The sequence below is a fragment of the Setaria viridis genome, chromosome 7 (assembly GCF_005286985.2).
Source record: "Setaria viridis chromosome 7, Setaria_viridis_v4.0, whole genome shotgun sequence".
Lineage (NCBI taxonomy): Eukaryota > Viridiplantae > Streptophyta > Magnoliopsida > Poales > Poaceae > Setaria > Setaria viridis.
In genome coordinates, this window is record NC_048269.2 from 16685588 (window position 1) to 16709723 (window position 24136).

Below are 24136 nucleotides of genomic sequence, written 5' to 3' on the forward strand. Positions count from 1 at the left end.
TTATAATTTCATTTTGCATGGCCCCGCCACAGAAATCATGCAGCAGCTTGCCACATTGCTTCCTGCGCAAAAACTGAAGAAGGCCCGGCAATTCCTTTTCTTTTTCTCCAACATTCATGTCGCTCTCGTTCTTCAGTCGTCCAAGTATGCGCACCCATCACGCTGCTCGTGGAAAAATAATAACACCCATCAATTCGATATAACAAGGCTATAGTGATGGAGAAAGATGATGATACGATTGCTCGCTTAAAAATACAGAAATGCGTGATCTTGCACAAAATTCTCAACCAGCACGTGGTTCCATGCGCTGTGCTACTTGTACGGAAATGGTAACTTCACACAAATTGCTCCCAGCGACTTGTTCGCCCGGCGTAATGGGCAGGGAAAGCCGGTGAGATGAGCTCGGCCGGGTGGGTCCACCGCCACCACACCAGCAAGCAGGGGAGGGGTGGGCGATCACGGATCATGGCGGGCAACTGGGAAAGCGACAACGCCGACACTGACCTCACCCACTGGGCCACTAGCTCATTTAATCCCTGCCTGCTAATCACTCCCTCCTCGCTAATCGCCAAAACCCACCCACCCGCCCGCGACCGCCAGCGGCCTCCGCCTTGACGTTGACGAGTCGTCGGCCGGCTGGCCGGCCATCCCGGACTGAGCCCCTCGCGCGCTATAAAACCAGCTCACCTGCTCGCCCCCGGCTGACCACCTCCACCGCAGCATCTCACCAGAGGCCGGAGCTAGCACGAGAGCTGAAGAGCCAGGCGGCCAGGCCGAAGCCAAGAACAAGAAGGGCGCGCGCGCTCGATTCCCTTCTCTCTTCCTCGATCCCCCGATCCCGAGCGGGAGCTCCGAGCAGCGACGGCGGCGGAGATGGTGGCGGCGATCGCGGTGGCCTCGGCGGGCCTGGGGATGCTGGCGGGCGTCGCCATGGCCAACAAGTCGTCCGAGGGCGGAGCCGCGCAGTGGAGGCCCGGGCCGCCGCCGGCCGCGCTGCGGTGGGGCGGAGGCGCGCCGCGCTGCGAGGCGTGCGGCGGGTCGGGCAAGGAGGAGTGCCGCCTGTGCGCGCGCTGGTCCGACGCCGGGGCAAGGGGCAGCCGCCGGTCCGGCTGCGGGGCGTGCGCCGGCACGCGGCGGACGCCGTGCCGGAGCTGCGGCGGGTCAGGGACCGGCCGGCGCGCGCCCGTGCGCGTCGCAACCTCAGGGCGCGCGGCCCCGACCGCCTGGTCCGCCAGATGAGACGACGAGACGAGCCGGCCTGAGCCGATCCGTCGCGGCGGCGCCTCTTCGCCTCTCCTCGACCCGGCTGCCGGATCATGGATGAAGGCTCTGTCCTCTGTCTCTGTGCGGCAACCTGCCGGAACGGACAGAGGAGCCGCGGCGTCGAGTTGTTTCTTCCTCTTTTGTTTCCTGGCTGGAGAAAGATTAGAGAGAATTTTTGTAACAAAAGATAGTATATACACTAGATTAGCGACTTGATCAATATATCTTGGCATAGCAAGGTTGATTCCAAACAGCTCGTCTCTCAGCTGATCTCCAATTCGCTCGCTTCCTTGCTTGTTCATGTCAAGATTTAACCTCTGCCTTCTCTCTCTCTCCCCCCCTCTCAAAAAATAAAAATAAAAATTAACCTCTGCCTGCCAAGATCTTTTCTGGCGAGGATCGATGTCCAGATTTCCATGTTCTCTATGCCTACGCGTGAAGGAACTAACATAAGCGCCACAGCCTCAGACTCTCTCCCTCCCCAACATATCGCTAACCATGATGATCAAATTTCCGCAGCGACCAGCGGCGAATTCGTTTGATAGATGACAGCACATCCAGTCCAGCTTCCAAATCAATTCCGTGGTCTCGCAGCAATGAAAGATTGGTTTGATGAACTGCCGATGCTGCAGTGGTAAGCGAGCAGAGCACCAAACCAAATTGATCCATGGAGTGCAGAGAGGGGGACAGTGAGCTAAGCTAGGTGTGTGCGTCTGAACGCGAAGATCAAAATGGGAACCCGTTCACATTCGTGCGCTCAATTCCACTAGCTAGCGACATGATGAGAATCTTACCTTCCACATCGCCCTAGAAAGGTGATGTTACTGCAATTCCTATATATAAAAAGAAGAGAATTCAACAAGCTCCTCGACCGGAGATTCATATTTTATCAGTCCCACCACAGACCTGAACAAAAGCACGACATGATCCAATCTACCAGCTTCTCTCCGGCGACCTCCACTGAATCTCATCATCATGCACCTTGGATAGGATTGTCCTAGCCATGGCTTGAGTTCTTCTTCTTCAACACCTCAAGGCCTCGAGTTCACAGGTTCATTCGGGACCGTAGAATCACGGGCACGGCAGAAACCGCCACCGGCATCGACAGCGCATTCCTTCAGCCACTGCGCCCCTGAAACCGACCCGCACCCACATGGAGCTCACCATGCTCGGCTGTCCAGGGTCCAGGGTGCGGTGCTCCATCACGCAATTGCTCTCGGCCTCCGAATCCAGACAGCTCCCGGGCGACGGAAAGAGCGGTAACCCGCTTGCTCGATCTGGAATTTGCGCGTGCCGCATGGAATGTGTATGCGTTCGGTTAGGGCCGGTTGCCACTTGGCGTCGACGCGAAAACAAGCTTGGACCTTGCATCGATATGGCTCGCTTGACGTTCCCTGGGTTCGTTTGATGACACCAAGAGGGGGACGATCCAGCCATCCAGGATGGTCGTGTTTGCTTTGGTTCGGCAGAGGTACTGAAAAACTTCCATTTTTGTCTTCTTGTTTATTGCCGCCATCATTGATTCGGGCAAAGATTGTCCCTAATTTTGGGTTGCTTGTCTTATCTCTTCTCAGTTCTTACTTTGAAGAACTAGCATGGTAGCATGTGTGGCTCTGTGCTATTACACATGTGTGGCTCTGTGCTATTACACGTCTAGTTTTGAGAATGGTTTGCATTCTTTATGCAACTCTAATGACTAAATCTAAGAATAGTACTGACTGTCGGTTGCCAAACTCTTTTCATACACTCTAGATAAACTTTATTTTGAGCATATATATCTAAGATAGGAATGTTTAGGTTATTTATCTTGAGCACACTCCATCTTAGGCACATGATAACTTCACTGTCGTTCTCTGCGACAGAGGAAACAGAAAAGATATTTTTTTCTCGAACACGCAGGAGAGCTGCGTATCTTTATATTATTAAGAGAGAATAAAAAGCCTAATTACAGAAACACCATCTCAGCTTGGACCATAATGAGAGGTGTGAGGTCTCAACTTACAAAGAAACTTACGGCTTAAGCAAGAAAAAGGACCTGACCCGGGCTACCTAAGCCACACTCTAGACCAGCAGCCTCCCTAGGTCCAGGGCATTTAGCCCCTTGGCCCCAGCGAGCTGCCACAGTTGGATTCATCCTTGAAACAGAAACCAAAAGAATTTGGTGGGCTACCAGAAACAGAAAAGATTATTACCCAAAAAAATTGGTGGGCCAATTGCGAGCCATTCTTTGGAGACAATATAATAGAACCCGGAAGAAGCCTGGCAATTTCCTCGGCTAGCTCAGTTCCACTAGTGGAAGAGGAATCTTACCTTCCACTACATTCTAAAAGGTGATTCAGATAATGATCCAGAAAGCTGATAGTACAATTATGTGGATGGAAAATTTAAAAAGGGATCCCCACTGGTTCATATTTTGGTCCCCAAGCATGCATGGATCCACATAAGAAGATACCTGTATACTTTCTCTGCTGGTCTCCAGTTTTCACCACTATCACTACTAAACCCTCCACCTGCCGTTCCAATCCGTCGATTCCCCTGTGATCTTTGATGCAGTGGCTTGGATGCTAGGATGAAGTTCCATGGAATCAATCGTCTTTCAGTTCACAAGACCGGGATCATGAAAGATAGCACCTTGTTCGGTTGCCCAAGGGCAGTGCTCCTTGACGCAATTTGCCTTCCTTCAAAATTTCAATCGAACAGCTCCCTGCACTGCCGCCCCATGTCCATGTATGCCCTGGAAGGCGATGGAAAGGAAGCCTACTTGCTCTTTTCATTGCGCGTGTTGTTCATATCCGTGCGCGCATTCAGTTTTCATTCGGTTGGGCTCGATTGCGACCAAGAAAGTACTCTTCAACTTTTATTTTTCCATTAGACATATCAACACATCGAACCAACAAACTTATCTGGTGACTCACATCTGGGGTGCAGTCAAGGATAACCGAAAAATATTTGGCATCTTTAACAATCTTAAGCCATAAGTGAAACCAACTTATTCTGAATTTTATGACTAAGATAATGATACTGAAGCTCTTTGTTTTGAATACGTCTAAGGTGGTCTTGCGTCACCAAGTCAAATTCTGCGATCATGTCACAACAAGCTAAGAAATTACCATTAAGGTTATTGTAAAGTTGCTCACTAGATCCTCGAAAAGCTAAGTTGCGTTTACCAAGAAATTTCACAATGGCCACTATTCGTAATAGAACTTGTCTTAGGCGTTCTTTCTCCTTTGCAATTTGTTGTTGTAACTCCTTGTCGATCGTTTCTCGTTTTCTTAGTATTGCACTCAGTTCATTCCAAGAGTTCATGTTGGTAATATGATCAACATTAACTTCATGCTCTTGCAGTTGTTAGAACCGAAAAGCTTACAGCAAAAGCAAAAAACTTTATCAACATGTTTTGAATAGACTAACCATTTCCTGTCACGTACTTCTCCATTGCTCATTTTTCTAGAGTAATGAGTGTGAGAAAAATGTCTTGAGTTGGCATCCAAAGGAAATATAATATTTTCTTCTCTTATAGAGGCCCCTTCTCTACTAATATGTCCTTTGCTTTATTATCAAGATTGTCCCAATTGACTGGATCATGCATATCTGAAGTAAAAACTGGTTCTTCATCACTAGCAAAGTGCTCATGATCACTCACATTGTTATCATCCGTGTTGATGCCAACATTATCTTCTGGAATAGTATTAGTTTGTTCCTCCACAACAACTATCACCAACTCGTCTGGGTTTCTTGAAGCTGTTGTACTACTCTAAAAAAATCTATAATTGGATCCTCTTTGTGATTCTATCAACTCATCTACATGTTTCTTCCTTTTCTTTTAATCACTGCCTGATGCATGCTTCCTAGATGACATGAGGGCACTGGAATTTTTAACAAGACAATTAGTAACTTACAAATGTACTAACATATTGGATCGACTTAATCAAATTATTAGTAAATTATATAAGTTACAGACTTACAGTATAGATGAATTTTGAACTTCGAATATCAATGGAGAATTGGAGGGGGCAAGTTTGTTACCTATTTTACTTCTGGCTGTGGCTCGGTGGCTGCCTGTGGCATTTGTCAGCGTTGGAACTCGGACGGTCGCCGGCGTCGAACGATCGGAGCCTCGGAGGCGAGTTCCTCTTGGCGGCATGCGAACAGGCGGACTGGTGGAGGGCGCATGATCGATCCGTTCTCTCGTGGATTACTGGATTTAGCTGCTGGTGGCCTGCTGCAGTGCTGCTTGTGCTCCAGCCTCAGGCTATGGGCCTAGCCCAACTGCTGAACTAAACGTCTAAATGTCTAAACCACGTAATCAGCAGCCATGTATACGTATACCTATACTACATGTATACATGGGATGGCCCCCCTCCGTTTTTGGGCTCAGGGCAGCTGCACTGCTCGACCCCCTCCCCCGCCCCGGCCGGGCCTGGGTGGAAGCAAGCTTCCCATGTTTAGCAGGAAGTTACGGGTTGTTTTGTCATCTAGAGATGTTAATTCTCTCCTCACGTTTTCCTATTTCAGGGTGTGTACCCAATAAACGTTTGCTAGTTAGCTCATTCACTATCGAACATTTGCCACTATTTTTACACTAAGGGCCTAGCTCGAATTTCATTACTCAGAGCAACGAAATTACGTAGTTCAGGTTCAGGTTTCACACCAACAGTAGACTACTACACATTACCCAAAAAGAGGACTCCAACTGAGCAGCACAAAGGACCTTCTAGCTGAAGCGCACACACACGGAGACTTAGAGTTTAAGAAGTAGACATCCATTAAGGCTATTAGACTGGACACAACTTTCGTTCGCCATCTTCATCAACTTGACCGGCTTGCAGACAGCCTCTACCCCCAAGCAGCCTGGACCCTCATTGTAGCAACACTATCCCTGTTTCCTCCGTTGCACCTTTATGAGGGTGGAAGTGCAGTGCCGCCTCCTTCATCGTTTCTGCTCCAGCTTCCAGGTTCATCTTGTCATCCTGCTTCTGGAGACTTGCCCAGTATGTTATGAAGGAAGATGCTAAGCAATTAATCTCAGTAGGAGATTTAATTTGTTTCTTGTCAAAACAGACTAAATTTCTCAATTTCCATATTGCCCAGCAAAACAGCTGACAAGACAACCATATGTACACTTTTGATTTGAGGCAAATATCTCATGCTCCATTCCCAAAACTATACAAAGTTGCTTGGCCTACAGGGAGCACCAATAACCATGGCCATCAGGCTCCAAACATACCTTGCTAAGGAAAACCAAAAAAGATATGTTCTACAGATTCATCCATACTACAGAAACAATATCTCTTGTCTCCCTGCCAGTTACGTTTTAGCAAATTATCTTTGGTTAAAATGGCATTTTGGTGAACTAACCACATGAAGATTTTTATTTTCAAAGCGATTTTTACTTTCCAAATCTTTTTTGTTAGGAATCTCAATATCATCACTGCATAAGTGATCATACATGGACTTAACTGAGAAGGTTCTGTTCTTTTCCCAACTACATTGGGGTTTATCTCTATCAGTAGACAACGCACAAGTAGATAGTATATCTCTCATCTGTCTTAATTGGGTTTGAGCTCTCTCGTCCAGCCACCTTCTAAATGTTAATCGCCACCCTCTTGCAACCATAGCTGCTACACATTCTGTTTGTTCATTAGAAATGTCAAATAGGTCTTGAAATTTATCTCTTAGCGAGACTGGGCCACACCAGGGATCTCTCCAGAAGTCTGCCCATTGCCAAATTTGATAATTCTACCTTTTATGTAGATATCTTTAACTTTTAATAGATCATTCCACATAGGGAAATTAGTTGGTTTGCTTTTTAAATGTGATATTTCTCCAACAATCTTATATTGCGGCTTCGTTTCGCACACGCAAAACAAAAGGATTGTCATAAAATTGTTTCAGAAAGGTTCAGAACATACAAATTGCTTGCGTAGGTGCACCTCCTTTTGATGAAACCACGATGACTACAGGACACCATATAGTTTCCCTGACAGCGACCGGTGGCTTGTTGGCAATCGAAGGTCTTTAGCAACAGCATGTCGCTCCGCCCGAATACATGTTTCTCAGCAACAGAACGAGTGTTACTTAAGCCTTAAGGTGTGTTCTCTTGTTGTGTACTACTTCCATACCAAATTACTATTTGTTTTACCTTTTTTCTAGATACATCACTTCTGCTATATATCTAGACATAAGTATATATCTAGATGCATATCAAAATGTGTGTATGTAGAAAAGCTAAAATGAATAATAATTTTGAAAGGAGGGAGTATATGGTCTGAAAATATGGCACAATTCAGTTAGCCAAGATCTCTGAATATACTTTGTCGTCGCTGCTCGGCTGCTCCTTGTTCGGTAGAAGGACAATATATTTGCGGAGTTGAGGAGATTGAAGTTGCTTACTTACATTTCTTGTACGTAGTTGCTTGATAGCTTGCACTACGTCACGTTTTATTGGCTCCCAGCAATGAGAAAATGGGAGATAAGTTGACAAGTCCAGCGTACGCATCCGGTCCCTGAGCTTTGTCTCCTAGCATGCGTGGACGCGGCTTGAGTTGGAAATAATGCTCTTCCTGTATGGGCTCATCCAAGGGCTGTATTGAGCCAGTTGAAGCACGCATCCCGACTTTAGGTCCAATGATATTCGCGCTTGTGCCGAGCTAGCTGCTGCTCAGAAGAATGCTTAAAGTCTTCTTAGATAATACTCAGTGGATGGTTTATCGTAGTGCTAAGAATCACTAAAGAGAAGAGAAATGCTAAAAGAACTGTGCGCAGTACTTCTTTCATTCTCGGAAAGTTAACCTATTTTTCTGATCACTAGACTATGGCTCCGTTTGGATCCCATCGAATTTGAGAATCCAGCGCTGGGTGGGATCAAAGACACTGTAAGACAATAGTTTAGCCTAAGCCTGCTACTGAGGAGGGTATGGACAAATCTACTCTTGTTCATATCCAAATTAAAAAAAATATTATTCACTTCTTATCCTCCCCAATCCCGGTCATATCCAATAGATAATTAACTTTGTACTGTATATATACACATTTTCAATTGAATAATTTTACCCTCTAGTAGGTACATAATTTTTTACCCATACCCTTTCCATTTGAAATGGGTATGGAGAATGGATACACATTGGCAGGCCTAATGTAGCCCTTGATATCCTGGTGAAGCCGTGAAGGTGAACTAGCGACAGCCCGCCAAACAAGGACTAACCATGTGGCACAACTTGCTTGCCGGCACGTCCCTCTGCTGCGAAAGATCAGGGGTGCTGCGCCGTGAAGGTGAACTAGCAGAAGACGACGACAGCCCGCCAAACAAGGACTAACCGTGTGCGAAATATCAGGGGTGCTGCGCGCCAAAATCTTGCCTTGTTTGCACAGCGAAACGGCTCAACTGCACAGACGCTCGTGCCAAACCTCCCCTTCCGCAACGACGCCTTGTTTGCCTGTCGTGGTATGCGACCCTTGAAGCACTTCTATATTAGACGCATCATCGTAGTAGGAAGAACAGAACAAGAAGCCGTCGACAAAGAAGAAATTCGAGCTCCAACGACGACACTGTTTCAGTTAGCCTTATCCCAAGGCCTTCTCTTCAGCTCTTTTTTGAGTCCACCTGGTATAATCCTTGCAAGATGGTCGGACCGATCGTGCTCGCGGCGTCCGCCGGCCTCGGCATGCTCGCCGGCCTCGCGACGGCGGACAGGTGCTCCTCCTCCTCCGGCGGCGCGCGGGGGCTGAGCTGCGTGGCGTGCGGCGGCACGGGGAAGGTGGCCTGCCTCTGCGCCCGGTGGTCGGACGGCGACGACGTCGGGTGCCGGCCGTGCGCAGGGACCGGACGCACGCCGTGCCGGAGCTGCCGCGGCTCCGGCCGCACCGGGCGGCGGCACGAGCCCGTGCGGGTGGTCGTGCGCGCGCAGAGGCCCCTGGAGGCTGTTACAAAAGCCAGGAAATGACGAGTTCCTCGCGCTAAAATCGTAGCGATGTTGTAGCAACTAGGCTACTAGCTTAGCAAGCTTCCTGCTTCAGCATCCCATCAGCGTCGTTTCGTTGTACATTATGTGTTGCAGGGCTAGTTCTCTCGGAACATACGAGGATCTTGAGATTGCACTTATTCTTTTGATATATCTTATTAATCTATTACATCATTTAGAATTTGCTTTCCATTTTGTTGTTAAATTTTTCATTCAGTCACATATTGTCATCTCAGCCAATTTTTGGACTGGTTTTCAGTCTGCCCCTCTCTTTGGGATTCTTTTCACTACTGGAAAACTCAGCATTTGTCTCGAGGCTAAGTACCGGTTGGTTTTTGACCCGGTACTAATGCTAATGGCTAGTTCCCCACGAGCCCCCGTGACCCCTTTACTACCGGTTGGGGGCTCCACCTGCTACTAAATGTCCTTAGACACATTAGTACCGGGTGGAGGCTCCACCCGATACTAATGTGCCTGAGGGCTCCAAGCGGTACTAAAGGTGGCTCCACCCGGTACTAAAGGGTAACCTTTAGTACCTACCCTTTAGTACCGGTTGGACCCCCCGAGCGGCACGAACTTCCCTCCTATAAATCAGGTGTCTTCTTCCACCTGCCCGAGTCATGTCCTCCAGCTCGGGCTTCATCCATTCATGGCGAAATAGGGGAGATGCTGTCGGATTTTTGACCATTTCGTGGGGATTTCACTCATTTAAGTGTTCTAAAGGTTAGAAACTTCATCCTCCCTTGATACATGGTTAGTATACTAAGTTTTATGCTTTAGAGCTAGAGTAATTTGAAATTTTTAGAATAAGGTATAATGGAGAAAAATTTTATTTATATGCATGTGTTATTTAGAGCTCATATTTGTGATTTTTAGAATAAGCTACAATTTTTTAGATGCTATGTTTCACATTAGTCAAAGAAATTGGTATAAGGTTAGAGTAATAATTTCATAGTTTAGACCTTTACAAGCATGACCTAAATAAATTATGGGGAAAAATATAATTTCTTTATATTTTAGTCATTTGGAAATATGAACGAGATAAATTGTGGTATATAGAGATAATAAGATGAAATAGAGGTATGTAATTAGTCACTTTTAGAATAAGCTACAATGGAGAAAATTTTCATTTATATGTTATATTTGAGCTAAATAAATTATGGTACATAGAGATGGCTACTGCTGCTAGAGGTAGTGGCAATGGTGGGGGCGATCGTCGTTCCTCTCGCGGCAAGGGGAAAACCATAATTGGCCCTTAAGTTGAAGAAAATGAGCATGTGGCAGAGAACAATGCTTCGTTATTTGGAAAGATGTCATGAAGATGCTATTCCGGCGGGTCAGGAACCTCATTTTGGTGGTCGTTATGCTCCACCGCCAGTCCCGGGGGTTTTAGATCCACTAAGTACTACTGTCATGGGAAGCACAAATAAACCACAGGATGAGGCTGGGTCAGCGAAACCTTCGTCTTCGCCGCCTAAGGATGCTTAAAGTCTTCTTAGATAGTACTCAGTGGATGGTTTGTCGTAGTGCTAAGAATCACTAAAGAGAAGAGAAATGCTAAAAGAACTGTGCGCAATACTTCTTTCATTCTCGGAAAGTTAACCTATTTTTCTGGTCACTAGACTATGGCTCTGTTTGGATCCCATCGAATTTGAGAATCCAGCGCTGGGTGGGATCAAAGACACTATAAGACAATAGTTTAGCCTAAGCTTGCTACTGAGGAGGGTATGGACAAATCTACTCTTGTTCATACCCAAATTCAAATAATTATTATTCACTTCTTATCCTCCCCAATCCCACCCATATCCAATGGATAATTAACTTTGTACTGTATATATACATATTTTCAATTGAATAATTTTACCCTCTAGTAGGTACATAATTTTTTATCCATACCCTTTCCATTTGAAATGGGTATGAAGAATGGATACACATTGGCAGGCCTAATGTAGCCCTTGATATCCTGGTGAAGCCGTGAAGGTGAACTAGCAGAAGACGACGACAGCCCGCCAAACAAGGACTAACCATGTGGCACAACTTGCTTGCCGGCACGTCCCTCTGCTGCGAAAGATCAGGGGGGCTGCGCCGTGAAGGTGAACTAGCAGAAGACGACGACAGCCCGCCAAACAAGCACTAACCGTGTGGCCCAACTTGCTTGCTGGCACGTCCCTCTGCTGCGAAATATCAGGGGTGCTGCGCCGTGAAGGTGAACTAGCAGAAGACGACGACAGCCCGCCAAACAAGGACTAACCGTGTGCGAAATACCAGGGGTGCTGCGCGCCAAAATCTTGCCTTGTTTGCACAGCGAAACGGCTCAACTGCACAGACGCTCGTGCCAAACCTCCCCTTCCGCAACGACGCCTTGTTTGCCTGTCGTGGTATGCGACCCTTGAAGCACTTCTATATTAGACGCATCATCGTAGTAGGAAGAACAGAACAAGAAGCCGTCGACAAAGAAGAAATTCGAGCTCCAACGACGACACTGTTTCAGTTAGCCTTAGCCCAAGGCCTTCTCTTCAGCTCTTTTTTGAGTCCACCTGGTATAATCCTTGCAAGATGGTCGGACCGATCGTGCTCGCGGCGTCCGCCGGCCTCGGCATGCTCGCCGGCCTCGCGACGGCGGACAGGTGCTCCTCCTCCTCCGGCGGCGCGCGGGGGCCGAGCTGCGTGGCGTGCGGCGGCACGGGGAAGGTGGCCTGCCTCTGTGCCCGGTGGTCGGACGGCGACGACGTCGGGTGCCGGCCGTGCGCAGGGACCGGACGCACGCCGTGCCGGAGGTGCCGCGGCCCCGGCCGCACCGGGCGGCGGCACGAGCCCGTGCGGGTGGTCGTGCGCGCGCAGAGGCCCCTGGAGGCTGTTACAAAAGCCAGGAAATGACGAGTTCCTCGCGCTAAAATCGTAGCGATGTTGTAGCAACTAGGCTACTAGCTTAGCAAGCTTCCATATGCTTCAGCATCCCATCAGCGTCGTTTCGTTGTACATTATGTGTTGCAGGGCTAGTTCTCTCGGAACATACGAGGATCTTGAGGTTGCACTTATTCTTCTGATATATCTTATTAATCTATTACATCATTTAGAATTTGCTTTCCATTTTGTTGTTAAATTTTTCATTCAGTCAAATATTGTCATCTCAGCCAATTTTCGGCTGGTTTTCAGTCTGCCCCTCTCTTCGGGATTCTTTTCACTACTGGAAAACTCAGCATTTGTCTCGAGGCTCAGTACCGGTTGGTTTTGACCCGGTACTAATGCTAATGGCTAGTTCCCCATAAGCCCCCCGTGACCCCTTTAGTACCGGTTGGGGGCTCCACCTGCTACTAAATATCCTTAGGCACATTAGTACCGGGTGGAGGCAGACACATTAGTACCGGGTGGAGGCTCCACCCGATACTAATGTGCCTGAGGGCTCCAAGCGGTACTAAAGGTGGCTCCACCCGGTACTAAGGGTAACCTTCAGTACTGGTTGGAGCCCCCAAGCGGTACGAACTTCCCACCTATAAATCAGGCGTCTTCTTCCTCCTGCCCGAGTCATGTCCTCCGGTTTGGGCTTCATCCATTCATGGCGAAATAGGGGAGGTGCTATCGGATTTTTGACCATTTCGTGGGGATTTCACTCATTTAAGTGTTATAAAGGTTAGAAACTTCATCCTCCCTTGATACATGGTTAGTATACTAAGTTTTATGCTTTAGAGCTAGAGTAATTTGTAATTTTTAGAATAAGGTATAATGGAGAAAAAAATTATTTATATGTATGTGTTATTTAGAGCTCATATTTGTGATTTTTAGAATAAGCTACAATTTTTTGGATGCTATGTTTCACATTAGTCAAAGAAATTGGTATAAGGTTAGAGTAATAATTTCATAGTTTAGACCTTTACAAGCATGACCTAAATAAATTATGGGGAAAAATATAATTTCTTTATATTTTAGTCATTTGGAAATATGAACGAGATAAATTGTGGTACATAGAGATAATAAGATGAAATAGAGGTATGTAATTAGTCACTTTTAGAGTTAGCTACAATGGAGAAAATTTTCATTTATATGTTATATTTGAGCTAAATAAATTATGGTACATAGAGATGGCTACTGCTGCTGGAGGTAGTGGCAATGGTGGGGGCGATCGTCGTTCCTCTCGCGGCAAGGGGAAAACCATAATTGGCCCTTAAGTTGAAGAAAATGAGCATGTGGCAGAGAATAATGCTTCGTTATTTGGAAAGATGTCATGAAGATGCTGTTCCGGCGGGTCAGGAACCTCCTTTTGGTTGTCGTTATGCTCCACCGCCAGTCCCGGGGGTTTCAGATCCACTAAGTACTACCGTCGCGGGAAGCACAAATGAACCACAGGATGAGGCTGGGTCAGCGAAACCTTCGTCTTCACCGCCTAAGGATGCTTAAAGTCTTCTTAGGTAGTACTCAGTGGATGGTTTGTCGTAGTGTATCATGTTGTTTGGGTCTGAAATTTAAATTTGTGTATTTCTATCTAAACTTTCAACAACATTTGAGTTTAATGAAATTTGTATCATGTTTATTATGTTTCATGTATGATTCTATGGACGATCAGAATATCTTTGGTTCGATAACACTTTGTAGATGGATCGGCAATGGATGTACAGCGCAGATAAATGCTCCATGGAGTACATTAATGGCTTGTATGGTTTTCTCGAGCTGGCAGAGTCCAACAAGCCGCCGTCTGGTTTCATTTGTTGTCCGTGCCAAATTTGCAAAAATGAGAAGGATTACTCATTCAGAAAGACTATTCACACCCACTTATACAGTTCGGGATTCATGCCTAACTATTTCGTTTGGACCAACCACGAGGAAAGAGGAGTTGTGATGAAAGATGATGATGATGATGAAGAAGATGATAACTACATTCCTAACTGGGCTCAAGGAGGTGCCTTTACAGAAGTTGCAATTGGTTAGGCTGAAGAAGAGATGGTTGTAGAAGAAGGTCCTACCGATGATCTAGATCAGGTGTTGCGAGATGCAAAGAAGACTACAAGAATGTGAAGGAGTCAATAAAATTCGAGCGTATGTTAGATGATCATAAGAAATTGTTGTACCCAAATTTCAAACATGGGCAAAAAAGTTAGATACCACACTGGAAATGCTGTAATGGAAGGTAAAAAATGGAGCTTCTAATAAGGGTTTTGATGAGTTAATGAAACTCATAAAGAATATGCTTTCTGAGGTGAACAAATTGCTGTCCACAATGTACGAAGTGGAAAAGGTTGTTTACCCTCAGGGTTTGGAGGTACAAAAGATACATGCATGTCCTAATGATTGTATCCTTTATCGTGGTGAGAAATACGAGAAATTGAAGGCTTGTCTTGTGTGTGAAGCGCTATGCTAGAAGATCAGGCGAGATGACCTCGGTGATGTTGAGGGGCAGGCCAGCAAGAAGAAAGTTACTACGAAGGTAATGTGGTATTTCCCTGTAGTACCACGCTTGAAGTGTTTGTTCAGAAACAAGGCACATGCAAAGTTGATGCGTTGGCACAAAAAAGAATGTAAGTAAGATGAAATGATCAGACACCCCACTGATAGGTCCCAGTGGAGAAAATTTGACAGAGAATTTTCCAAGTTTGAAAAGGATGCAATGAACATACAGTTTGATTTAAGTACAACAATAGTGGTCATGGCACTTGGCCTGTGACCTTATGTATGTTCAACCTTCCGCCCTGGATGTGTATAAAGCGGAAATTCATTATGATGCTGGTAATTATCCAAGACCCAAAACAACATGGCAACGATATTGATGTTTACCTAAGACTGTTGGTTGATGAACTTTTACTATTATAGAAGGAAGGTGTACGTGTGTGGGATGAGGATAATAAGGAGGCTTTTAATCTACGGGCATTGTTATTCATAACCATCAATGATTGGCTGGCACTTGGTAATCTGTCCAGACAGACAAATAATGGATATCAAGCCTGCACCCACTATTTAGATGATACATGCAGCATGTATTTGAAACACTGTAGGAATGTCGTGTATACGGGCCATCATCGATTTCTTTCTGCTAAGCACCCGTTATGAAAGAAATGGAAACATTTTGAAGGGAAGGAAGAAAAATATACTAAGCCCGTTCACCGTAATGGTAAATTGTATTATCTATGATAAAGGATGTGAGGGTAGTCTTTGGCAAGGTCTCTAGTAGCCAACCTATTCCGAATGATGAGGATAGACATGCACCCATGTGGAAGAAGTCTATATTTTGAGAGCTACCTTATTGAGAAGTCCTTGAGGTCCGAATACAATCGATGTGATGCACCTGATGAAATTTTTTTGCATGAACATGCTTGGCTTCCTAGGTACATATAGAAAGGCAAAGGATACAATTGAAGCACGTCGGGACATGAAACGTATGAAACAATGAGATGGCCTACATCCGGAAAAGAAAGGTGATGGACATTAATTGCATCCTGCAAGTTACACTCTCACACTCTCAGCAAGGAAGAGAAAGAAACATGTTTGAGTGCTTGAATAGTATCAAGGTCCCATCAGGCTACACCTCGAATATATAGGGAATAATAAATATTAAAGAGAAGAAATTCATAAATCTAAAGACCCATGATTGCCATGTCCTGATGACACAATTGCTGCCTGTTGCACTGAAGGGTATTCTACCAAGGAATGTGAGATGGAAATCGTGAAGCTATGTGCATTCCTCAACATGATTTCTCATAAGGCAATCCATTCAAATAATCTACTAAAGCTGCAGAATTTTGAGATGGTCTTTTACCTTCCTTCTTTAATATCATGACTCACCTTCTAATCCACCTTGTTGAAGAAATTTTTGTTCTTGGTCCTGTATTTCTACACAATATGTTTCGTTTTAAGAGGTTTATGGTAGTTCTGAAGAAGTATGTTCGTAATCGTGCCCGTCCTAAGGAGGTCATTGATTTTGTGTTGACTTTATTGACGATCTGAGTTCTATTGGAGTCCCTGTATCACGCCATGAGGGGAGGCTCAAGGGAAAGGGAACAAGGAAAGCTCGGATGGACATCGATGAGAGTACATTTCGTAAAGCACACTTCACAGTCCTGCAACAATCATTCATAGTGGCTCCATAATTGGAGAAGCACAAGACCATTGTACGGTCCTCAAACCAGGGGAATACTGAGGCCTGGATTACACGTCATCTCATTGGCACTTTCGTCTCTTGGTTGCAGCGACGAATGATGGGTGATGACACGATTGAAGAGCAACTAGCATGGTTAGCTAGGGGTCCATCTATCTCAGTATCGACATTCCAAGGATATGAGATAAATGGGTACACATTTTACACGACAGCCCAAGACCAAAAGAGTACAAACCAAAATAGTGGTGTCCGTATAGATGCAATATACAACAATGGAAAAAAAGATAGATACTATAGTGTCATTGAGGAGATATGGAAACTTGACTATGGACCTATTAAAATCCCTCTGTTTTAGTACCAATATGGGTGAAATTTACTCGAGGAGGCATAACGACAAACAATTATGGGATGACAATAGTGGACTTCAACAAGATTGGATATAGAGACGAACCATTCGTCCTAGCCAAAGATGTGACTCACGTTTTCTATGTGAAGAACGTATCAAGTAAACCAAAATAGAAGGGTGCTAATAAGTCAGATGACTAGCCAAAGCGCTACATAGTTCTTCCAGGGAAAAGACAAATCATTGGAGTTGAGGATAAAACTGACATTTCAGAAGATTATGATCAGTTCAGTGATCTTCCTCCATTTTCAGTCGAGATTGACCCAAGCATCCTGTTAGCCAAAGAGGATGCTCCATACTTACGCTGTGATCATAATCAAGGGACGTTCGTCAAGAGAAAGGTTATTAACGTTCCATTAGATGATGATGTGTAATGTATTAGAACCATTATGCAATGTTTTGTAGTCAAGTGATAAATTAATGTAATAATATATTGTAATGATATGTAATGTATTGTGATCAAGTGACAAACTAATGTAATAACGTTCTTTGGAGTTATTAAACAAGAACTAATTTTTGCATGGTTAAAATATTAATTATTTTAATTTTTTTAGCATCATTAAATATTAAACAATAAATTTGGATACAATTAAATAAGCATATGACTAAGTCATGGTAAACATGTTAATAACACTATAGGCACTATTTTTCTAGATTTTTGCATACTCAAAATATTTATTTTTTCTAATTTTTAAGTTAACATAAGTATTATGACCATTTATAACCTATTACTAACTTAATATTACTAATTTTACTATATTTGATATTTAACTGCAGATACTATTTTTATTGTGTAGATCTAATCAACATCAAGATAACGAACCTTTTTTCAATTTTATGAATACGCAATAAATAAATATAATATCAATTTAAAAAAAGGAAATAAAACATTTGTCTTAGTGTTTACAATGCCTTTGGTGCCGGGTGGTAGCTACACCCGGTGTAAATGGGTTTTCGTTTCGCGCGCGGCACACCCCCTTTAGTATCAGGTGTAGCTACCACCTAGTATTGAAGGGGTGGTCTTTAGTACCACTGGTAACCACCACCTAGTACTAAAGGGTATTAGTACCGTGTGGAGGTGAGGCCCGGTACTAGGGGCGATAAAAATCCCATCCCCTTCCTCCCCAACACTTAGCCGCGATTGTCATCCCCTTCCTCATCGGATCCTCCACCGCCGCACCTCTGCCACTCCGCGAGCCGCCGTCATGTCGTGCCCCCGGCGCCTTCTTCGACGCTGCGCGCCCCCCGTTGCCCTCGTCGTCACCGTCACCCCCGTCGCACGCGCGCCTCTGATGCCCCCTATTGCCGGCGCCCAACCTTCACGATTGCGCTGCCCATCTTTCACGCCGGTGCCGCTACCCCAGCCTCCTCCATCATACCGGCACCGCCTCCACTTCGCCGCTGCTGGCCTCCTGCCCAACACCGGCGCTGCCCCCGACTCGGCCGCCAGTGCCTCCCCCACTCCGCCACCCCTCCTCCACTGCGCCGCCTCCTCCACTGCACGCCAACCTCCTCCCTGTCAACGTGCTGCCAGCCGGCCTCCCAGCACCGGCGCTGCCCCCGATCCGGCCACCAGTGCCTTCCCCACTCTGCCACCTGACACCGCAGGCGCCGCCCCCGACCCGTCCTCCATGAAGCGCAACTGGTCGGCCGCGGGCTTCATCTTCTTCGCTGACATAAGCCCGTGGCCGGCAGATGTCATTATTTTTTCTTTTTTCTTTTTTATTTCTAGAAATGTTGAATTAGCTAGAAAAATGTAGAAAAACGTTGAATTAGTTGGAAAATATGGAAAAGTTCTTGAATTAGCTAGAAATTCTATTAATTATAAATTGTACAACATGCCATGTTAGAAAATTTTGTTAATTGTTAGAGATGTCTAGAAATACTAGACAATTACTTTGATACTTTTAGAAATAACCAAATTATTGTAGCAATTATGTTAATTTTTGTAGTCAATTGTTGTTACAAAATGTATAAATATTACTCATGCATTCCGTAGTCAATTATTGTTACAAAATGTATATAGTCATTCTTTTTTCATTTACTAGCAATTCACAGTAAACAATAATTTTGTAGTAATTTGTTGTAACAAATTCTATAACTGCTCAATCTAGATGGCTGAAAAATGAAAGAACTATTAATTCCTAATAATCTTGATAAGTAGAGAATTCAAATCATGTTTAGGTATAATAATTGCTATACCTCCCCTTGTTGCCCATCATTGCCTCCCTTAGCAATTGGTTGCTCCTCATTGCCATCACCAGATATATTGAGGTAGATGTCAGTCTAGCTGTGATCGACCTCTTTGTTTGGCGGATCATTCGTGCGATCTTGAACAATCAAGTCCATTAGGTATTCCTCGTCCAATTGGGCATTCTCGTTCTCTGATCGTGCCATTGTAACGAATATAATATAAAAAGAATTATTCGAAGAATGATTATAACTTATACAATTTTCAAACAATAAATGACTTTAAAAATAATGAAATACTTATACAATTTTTTATAATAAATTACTACAACAATATTTACTGTGAATTGCTATTAAATAACAATAAAAAAAGAATTAAACACTTATACAATTCGTTAATAAATGACTACAACAATATTTACTGTGAATTGCTAGAAAATGACAACAAGAAAAGAGTTAAACAGTTATAGAATTTGTTACAACAAATTACTACAAAATTATTGTTTAGTGTGAATTGCTAGTAAATGAAAAAAAGAATGACTATACATTTTGTAACAATAATTGACTACGGAATGCATGACTAATATTTATACATTTTGTAACAACAATTGACTACAAAAATTAACATGATTTCTACAATAATTTGGTTATTTCTAAAAGTATCAAAGTAATTTTCTAGTATTTCTAGACATCTCTAACAATTAACACAATTTTCTAACATGGCATGTTGTACAATTTATAATTTATAGAATTTCTAGCTAATTCAAGAACTTTTCCATATTTGCCAGCTAATTCAACATTTTTCTACATTTTTTTAGCTAATTCAACATTTCTAGAAATAAAAAAGAAAAAAGAAAAAATAATGACATCTGCCGGCCACGGGCTTATGTCAGCGGAGAAGATGAAGCCCGCGGCCGACCACAAGGCCTGAAACAAGAAGTTAGAGGGCCGTATCATCATCATGGAACTTAATGAAGAGGGTGAACCAACTGCTCCAGACAATGCTAAGACCAAAACGGTGAATCAAATTAGGTTTCTTGTTAGGGATAACATCCCAATAAGCTTTCAAAATTGGAAAAGCCCTAAAATCAATGAGAACGTGGTCCCCACAAGCACGGTCCCCATAAGTATGATCCCCGAGCAAGAGAAGGAAATGATATGGGAGTAGATAAAAGAAAACTTCATGTTCAAAGGTGTAGATGAAGAAAAAGTGAAAGCTTGGGGCTTTCGGAAAGGTGCAATTGCTTTTCACACGTACAACAAGAACCTAAACAAAGACTACCTAAAGAAGGGCCTTAGACTAGATTTCACGAGGCAACAAAAGTTAAGATATCACTATGATTCATTTGTGCAGTTCAAGCAGTCGCAAAAGAGCGCTAAATCAACTAAAACCAACATTGACAATGCTCGTCAGAAGAAATACTTTCATCGTCTTGGGCTAGGAGGTTACAAGAAGGGGATCATCAAATGGTAGAGGATGGAAGATGACATAATTACTAAGGGAATAGTAGCAGCGACTCTCGAATGGTCAGAGCGAGCAAAGCATTGGTATTATGCTCATGGCGGCAAGCTCAATCCCGAAGATGGATCATTTGTGTTCGGCCAAGAATTAAGAGAAGTGGCTATGAGGCTTGTTGAGTTAATGAAGGCTACGACCAAAGGATCTTCCGTGTCTAATCGAGAGAAGGACGAGCTGACTATGGCACTAGGTAATCCAGAACACCCTGGACGTTGCTAAGGCAAAGGAGTAATTCCATGGATGTTTGCCTTTCGTGAGAACATTAATTGCTACAGAAGTCGCCAAAGAAGTAAGGCTGAACACGCACGACAGCTGCGAGAGTTGCAAGAACACGTAGCTTTGACAGAGGTAAGAATGGAGGAAGCAATCGATTGGCGTGTGGCTCTAGCTCTTAGCAAACAAGCTAGTGAACAAGCAGTTGCATCATCTGGGGCTAATGTCGATGTAAGCCCCTCTCAGCATCGAAGAGTGTTGCTTCCACGGAAGCCCCAACTGTAGGATCTTCTGACATGGTTGAGGACAACCAACACCACCCTGTGGACGACATCACTGGGAGGCCCCCTTGTGAGCTTGTTACTCCTGTGAAAAACAAGCTCATCGGGGTGGCATATGGTGTAGCTGAACAACCGACACAAGGCCAAACAATTCATGGCATGGAGATTCCAGCTCGTGGTTACATCAAAGTTGGGGTGGACCGAGTGGTCGACGGTTGGGATGACCTCGAATTGGAGGTACTTGGAGGTGACGGGGAAAAGAATCTAAGAGAAGCCATCCACTGTTGGATTCTGTGGCCCAAGCGCTTACATAAGGATTCCGCAACTGAATCCCCTAACCTTGGGATCATCTCCTCAGGGCTCAAGGCTAAAATCACCTACACCATCTGCCAGGGCAGCCTCTCCACTAGCTGACAGGGATCCTAGCATGAGTCCACTAGCTGACAAGGATCCTAGCATGAGTCCATGCTCTCCACCAGCTGACAGGGATCCTAGAACGAGTGCACCTCCCCTGTTATGAGCAAGGCTACACGGTGAAAGATGCCCTCAGTTCCGCCTACAAAGAAGAAGTAGAAGAAGCCAAAGGAGAAGCAACCAGGGCCCAAGAAAGCTTATGAGAAGATTGATGCGGAAATCGATGAAGTAGTGGATACTTAGGTTAAAGCTCACTTCACGCTAAAGCCTCCCATGAAGAAAGATCCACCATTTGATAAGGTTAAATTTTGAGCTTTCATTAGAGGCATGGAGTTGGAGAAAAAGAAAAAGCTAGAGAAACTAGCGCTATCTAACTACGACCGCACAATAACTAAGACTTTTTAGAAGAACAAGAAGAAAAGTGGGTCATGTATTCCACAGCTCGGAACGCAATCCAACCAATCGATTGCCCCGCTCCAGGTGCTTTCAAAGTTTAATAAGAACCTGCTTCTATTCGCCAAAGATACAAATCTCACCGCAGCTCAACTTTGAGGGGAGGATCACATCCCAAAGCACACTGGGGCTAGTAAATGGAAATTTGAGTTAGGGAAATAGCTTGTGTGGCTGCAGTTGGTGGACCATCTTCCAACGAAGATGTACAAATTGCACCAATGATACATGGAGGCTTCAGCCACCAGTTTACTCATGCTAGAAGTTCAGATTGGGGATCAACATTATTTCCGTGGTGAGGAACTTTATTTCCTTTATAATCAAGATGCACTTGACAAATCACTCTTCAGTTCCTGGGTTCTGTAAGTGTTTAATTTGCTCTAACTTCAAAATCCCCGCTCTAGTCATTGTACGATGTCTTATCTCCTATTCTATTTTGTATCATGGGGGATGGAGATTCAAGCTTGTCGGAGGATAGGATTGTATGACGTCGGCTTCATGGACCCGGATGTTATAAACGAGGAAAATGTAAGAGAAAAACCAAATTAGACCTTAAAGAATATATATAATTTCTTGGACAAGTAACATTATAAGAAGTACATACTTTTGTCGTACACCTTCAAGTGAGTGTGTTTCCCATCTCTTTTATTTTTTGAATTAGCAGTTAAAAGTAAGACTTAATAGCTTTTCACTATGCATATATGTACAGTTCCCATTGGATACTCCTTATTTTGTGGTCGATCGAAGCATGATCTATATCCTGGACTCTCTAAGGAGACCAAGAAATCAATACACCGATATAATAGACATGCTTAATAGAACATGGGCTCGATTTCGTCAACATCACTCAGGTGAATTAAAGGAGCAACTTCATATCCACTCTGAATTCCCGATATGTATTGAATTTCCACAACTCATGTCACTTCCTTAAACACAATAAATCTATTGCCTGTATAAATCCGTGTCTTGTTTCCTTGCTTTTACCTTCGAGTTTCAAGTCCGACGATCCCCCACCAACCAATCTACTACCTCAAGATACCCCTCGGTAGGTTGTCGGGTATAAAACACCAACATCTGGTGCGCCAGGTAGGGGTGATCGTCAAAGTCATCGGGCGAGCTTGAAGGACCTCATCATCAAGATCAATGTACTCGACAAGAAGCAAGTCACCGAGTTGGAGTTTTGAGTAGACAAATCTACGCCGAGACTCATCAAGATCAATGTACTCGACAAGAAGCAAGTCACCGAGTTGGAGTTTTGAGTAGACAAATCTACGCCGAGACAAAATCGATGCACTCCGCGTTCCAGTCAAAAACCAAGTTGTTTTCCACCGCAGGCTGCTGCATGCGGCTCGTCGATCAAGGCAGAGGCAAATCCGATTCGAGTTGGGAGATCAGGCAGACCAAGGGACCCACGCCATAATTCCCAAGATGACAAAGATCTGTTACAGTCATGCGCGGCCTGAGGCAAATAATCAGCTCCGATTACTTTTCATGAAAAGCAATTTTGAGGGATTTGTAATTCACCCACATGGAAGGCTACCACAAGACCTCAAAATCATAACCTAACGTACATAGAAGATGTACACGAGCACTGCTACCCCGACATCCAGCCGCATCAAGTCGCCGATGACTACTTCAAGTACTCATCTTGACTAGAAAACTAGTCGAGGACGGTCTACTTCAACTACTCGTCTCAACTAGAAAACTAGTCGAGTGCGGGTTCCACGTGATGAACAACTAGTCAGAATCGACTCCGACTAGTTGGCTTCATCAATAATCGACACGGCTTAGTCGACAATCATCCACGAATCAAGCTAAGTCACTTTTTTAATTATTTCATATAACTTTTCCAGCTTGTTTTCCGCATGCAGGGCAACGTGCCGAGTACTTTTTTGTGTACACCTCTCGACGGAAATTACCCTCCAGGGCTACACTTTGCCAATTATTCCTGGAGCATGTTGACCGACAGCCATAGGCTTGGTACACAGAATTACGAAGGCTATCGCCACGGGTTTGGTGCACTGAGTTCCGGAAGCTCCACCATAGGCTTGGTACATCGAATTAGGAGGCTCTGCCACGAAGTTTGGCGCACTGAGTGCTGGAGGCTCACAGCGGCTACACGCTAGTGACGCACAAATCCTATGCGTGGAAAACATGCGCTCTCCTCACCAAAAAGGCTAAAAGTCTCAATGACTACTTTACGCGCAATCGCGCAGTTTTTTATCACAATGCCAACTACTTATTTTAAATATCTTCTCTTACGGTTGTTAATCTCCTTGAGCAGAACATGTCTTGATTCGTGAAAGCCTCAAATCTTCTATCATGCCTAAACTCTAGGACGTGTACACGAGACAAAGA

At 44.5% G+C, this 24136-nt stretch overlaps 1 protein-coding gene across 1 annotated transcript; it reads left to right on the forward strand.

Moving 5' to 3' along the window:
* The first annotated feature begins 587 nt into the window (after positions 1-587).
* Positions 588-1514, forward strand: LOC117862630 (uncharacterized). The gene has a single exon (XM_034746131.2). The coding sequence runs from the start codon at positions 874-876 to the stop codon at positions 1237-1239; it is 366 nt and encodes a 121-aa protein (XP_034602022.1). The 5' UTR covers positions 588-873; the 3' UTR covers positions 1240-1514.
* The last annotated feature ends 22622 nt before the right edge of the window (positions 1515-24136 follow it).

What these genes read in the sequence shown, in the direction of transcription:
- LOC117862630 (XM_034746131.2), top strand. Translation starts at nt 874, where the DNA reads ATGGTGGCGGCGATCGCGGTGGCCTCGGCGGGCCTGGGGATGCTGGCG.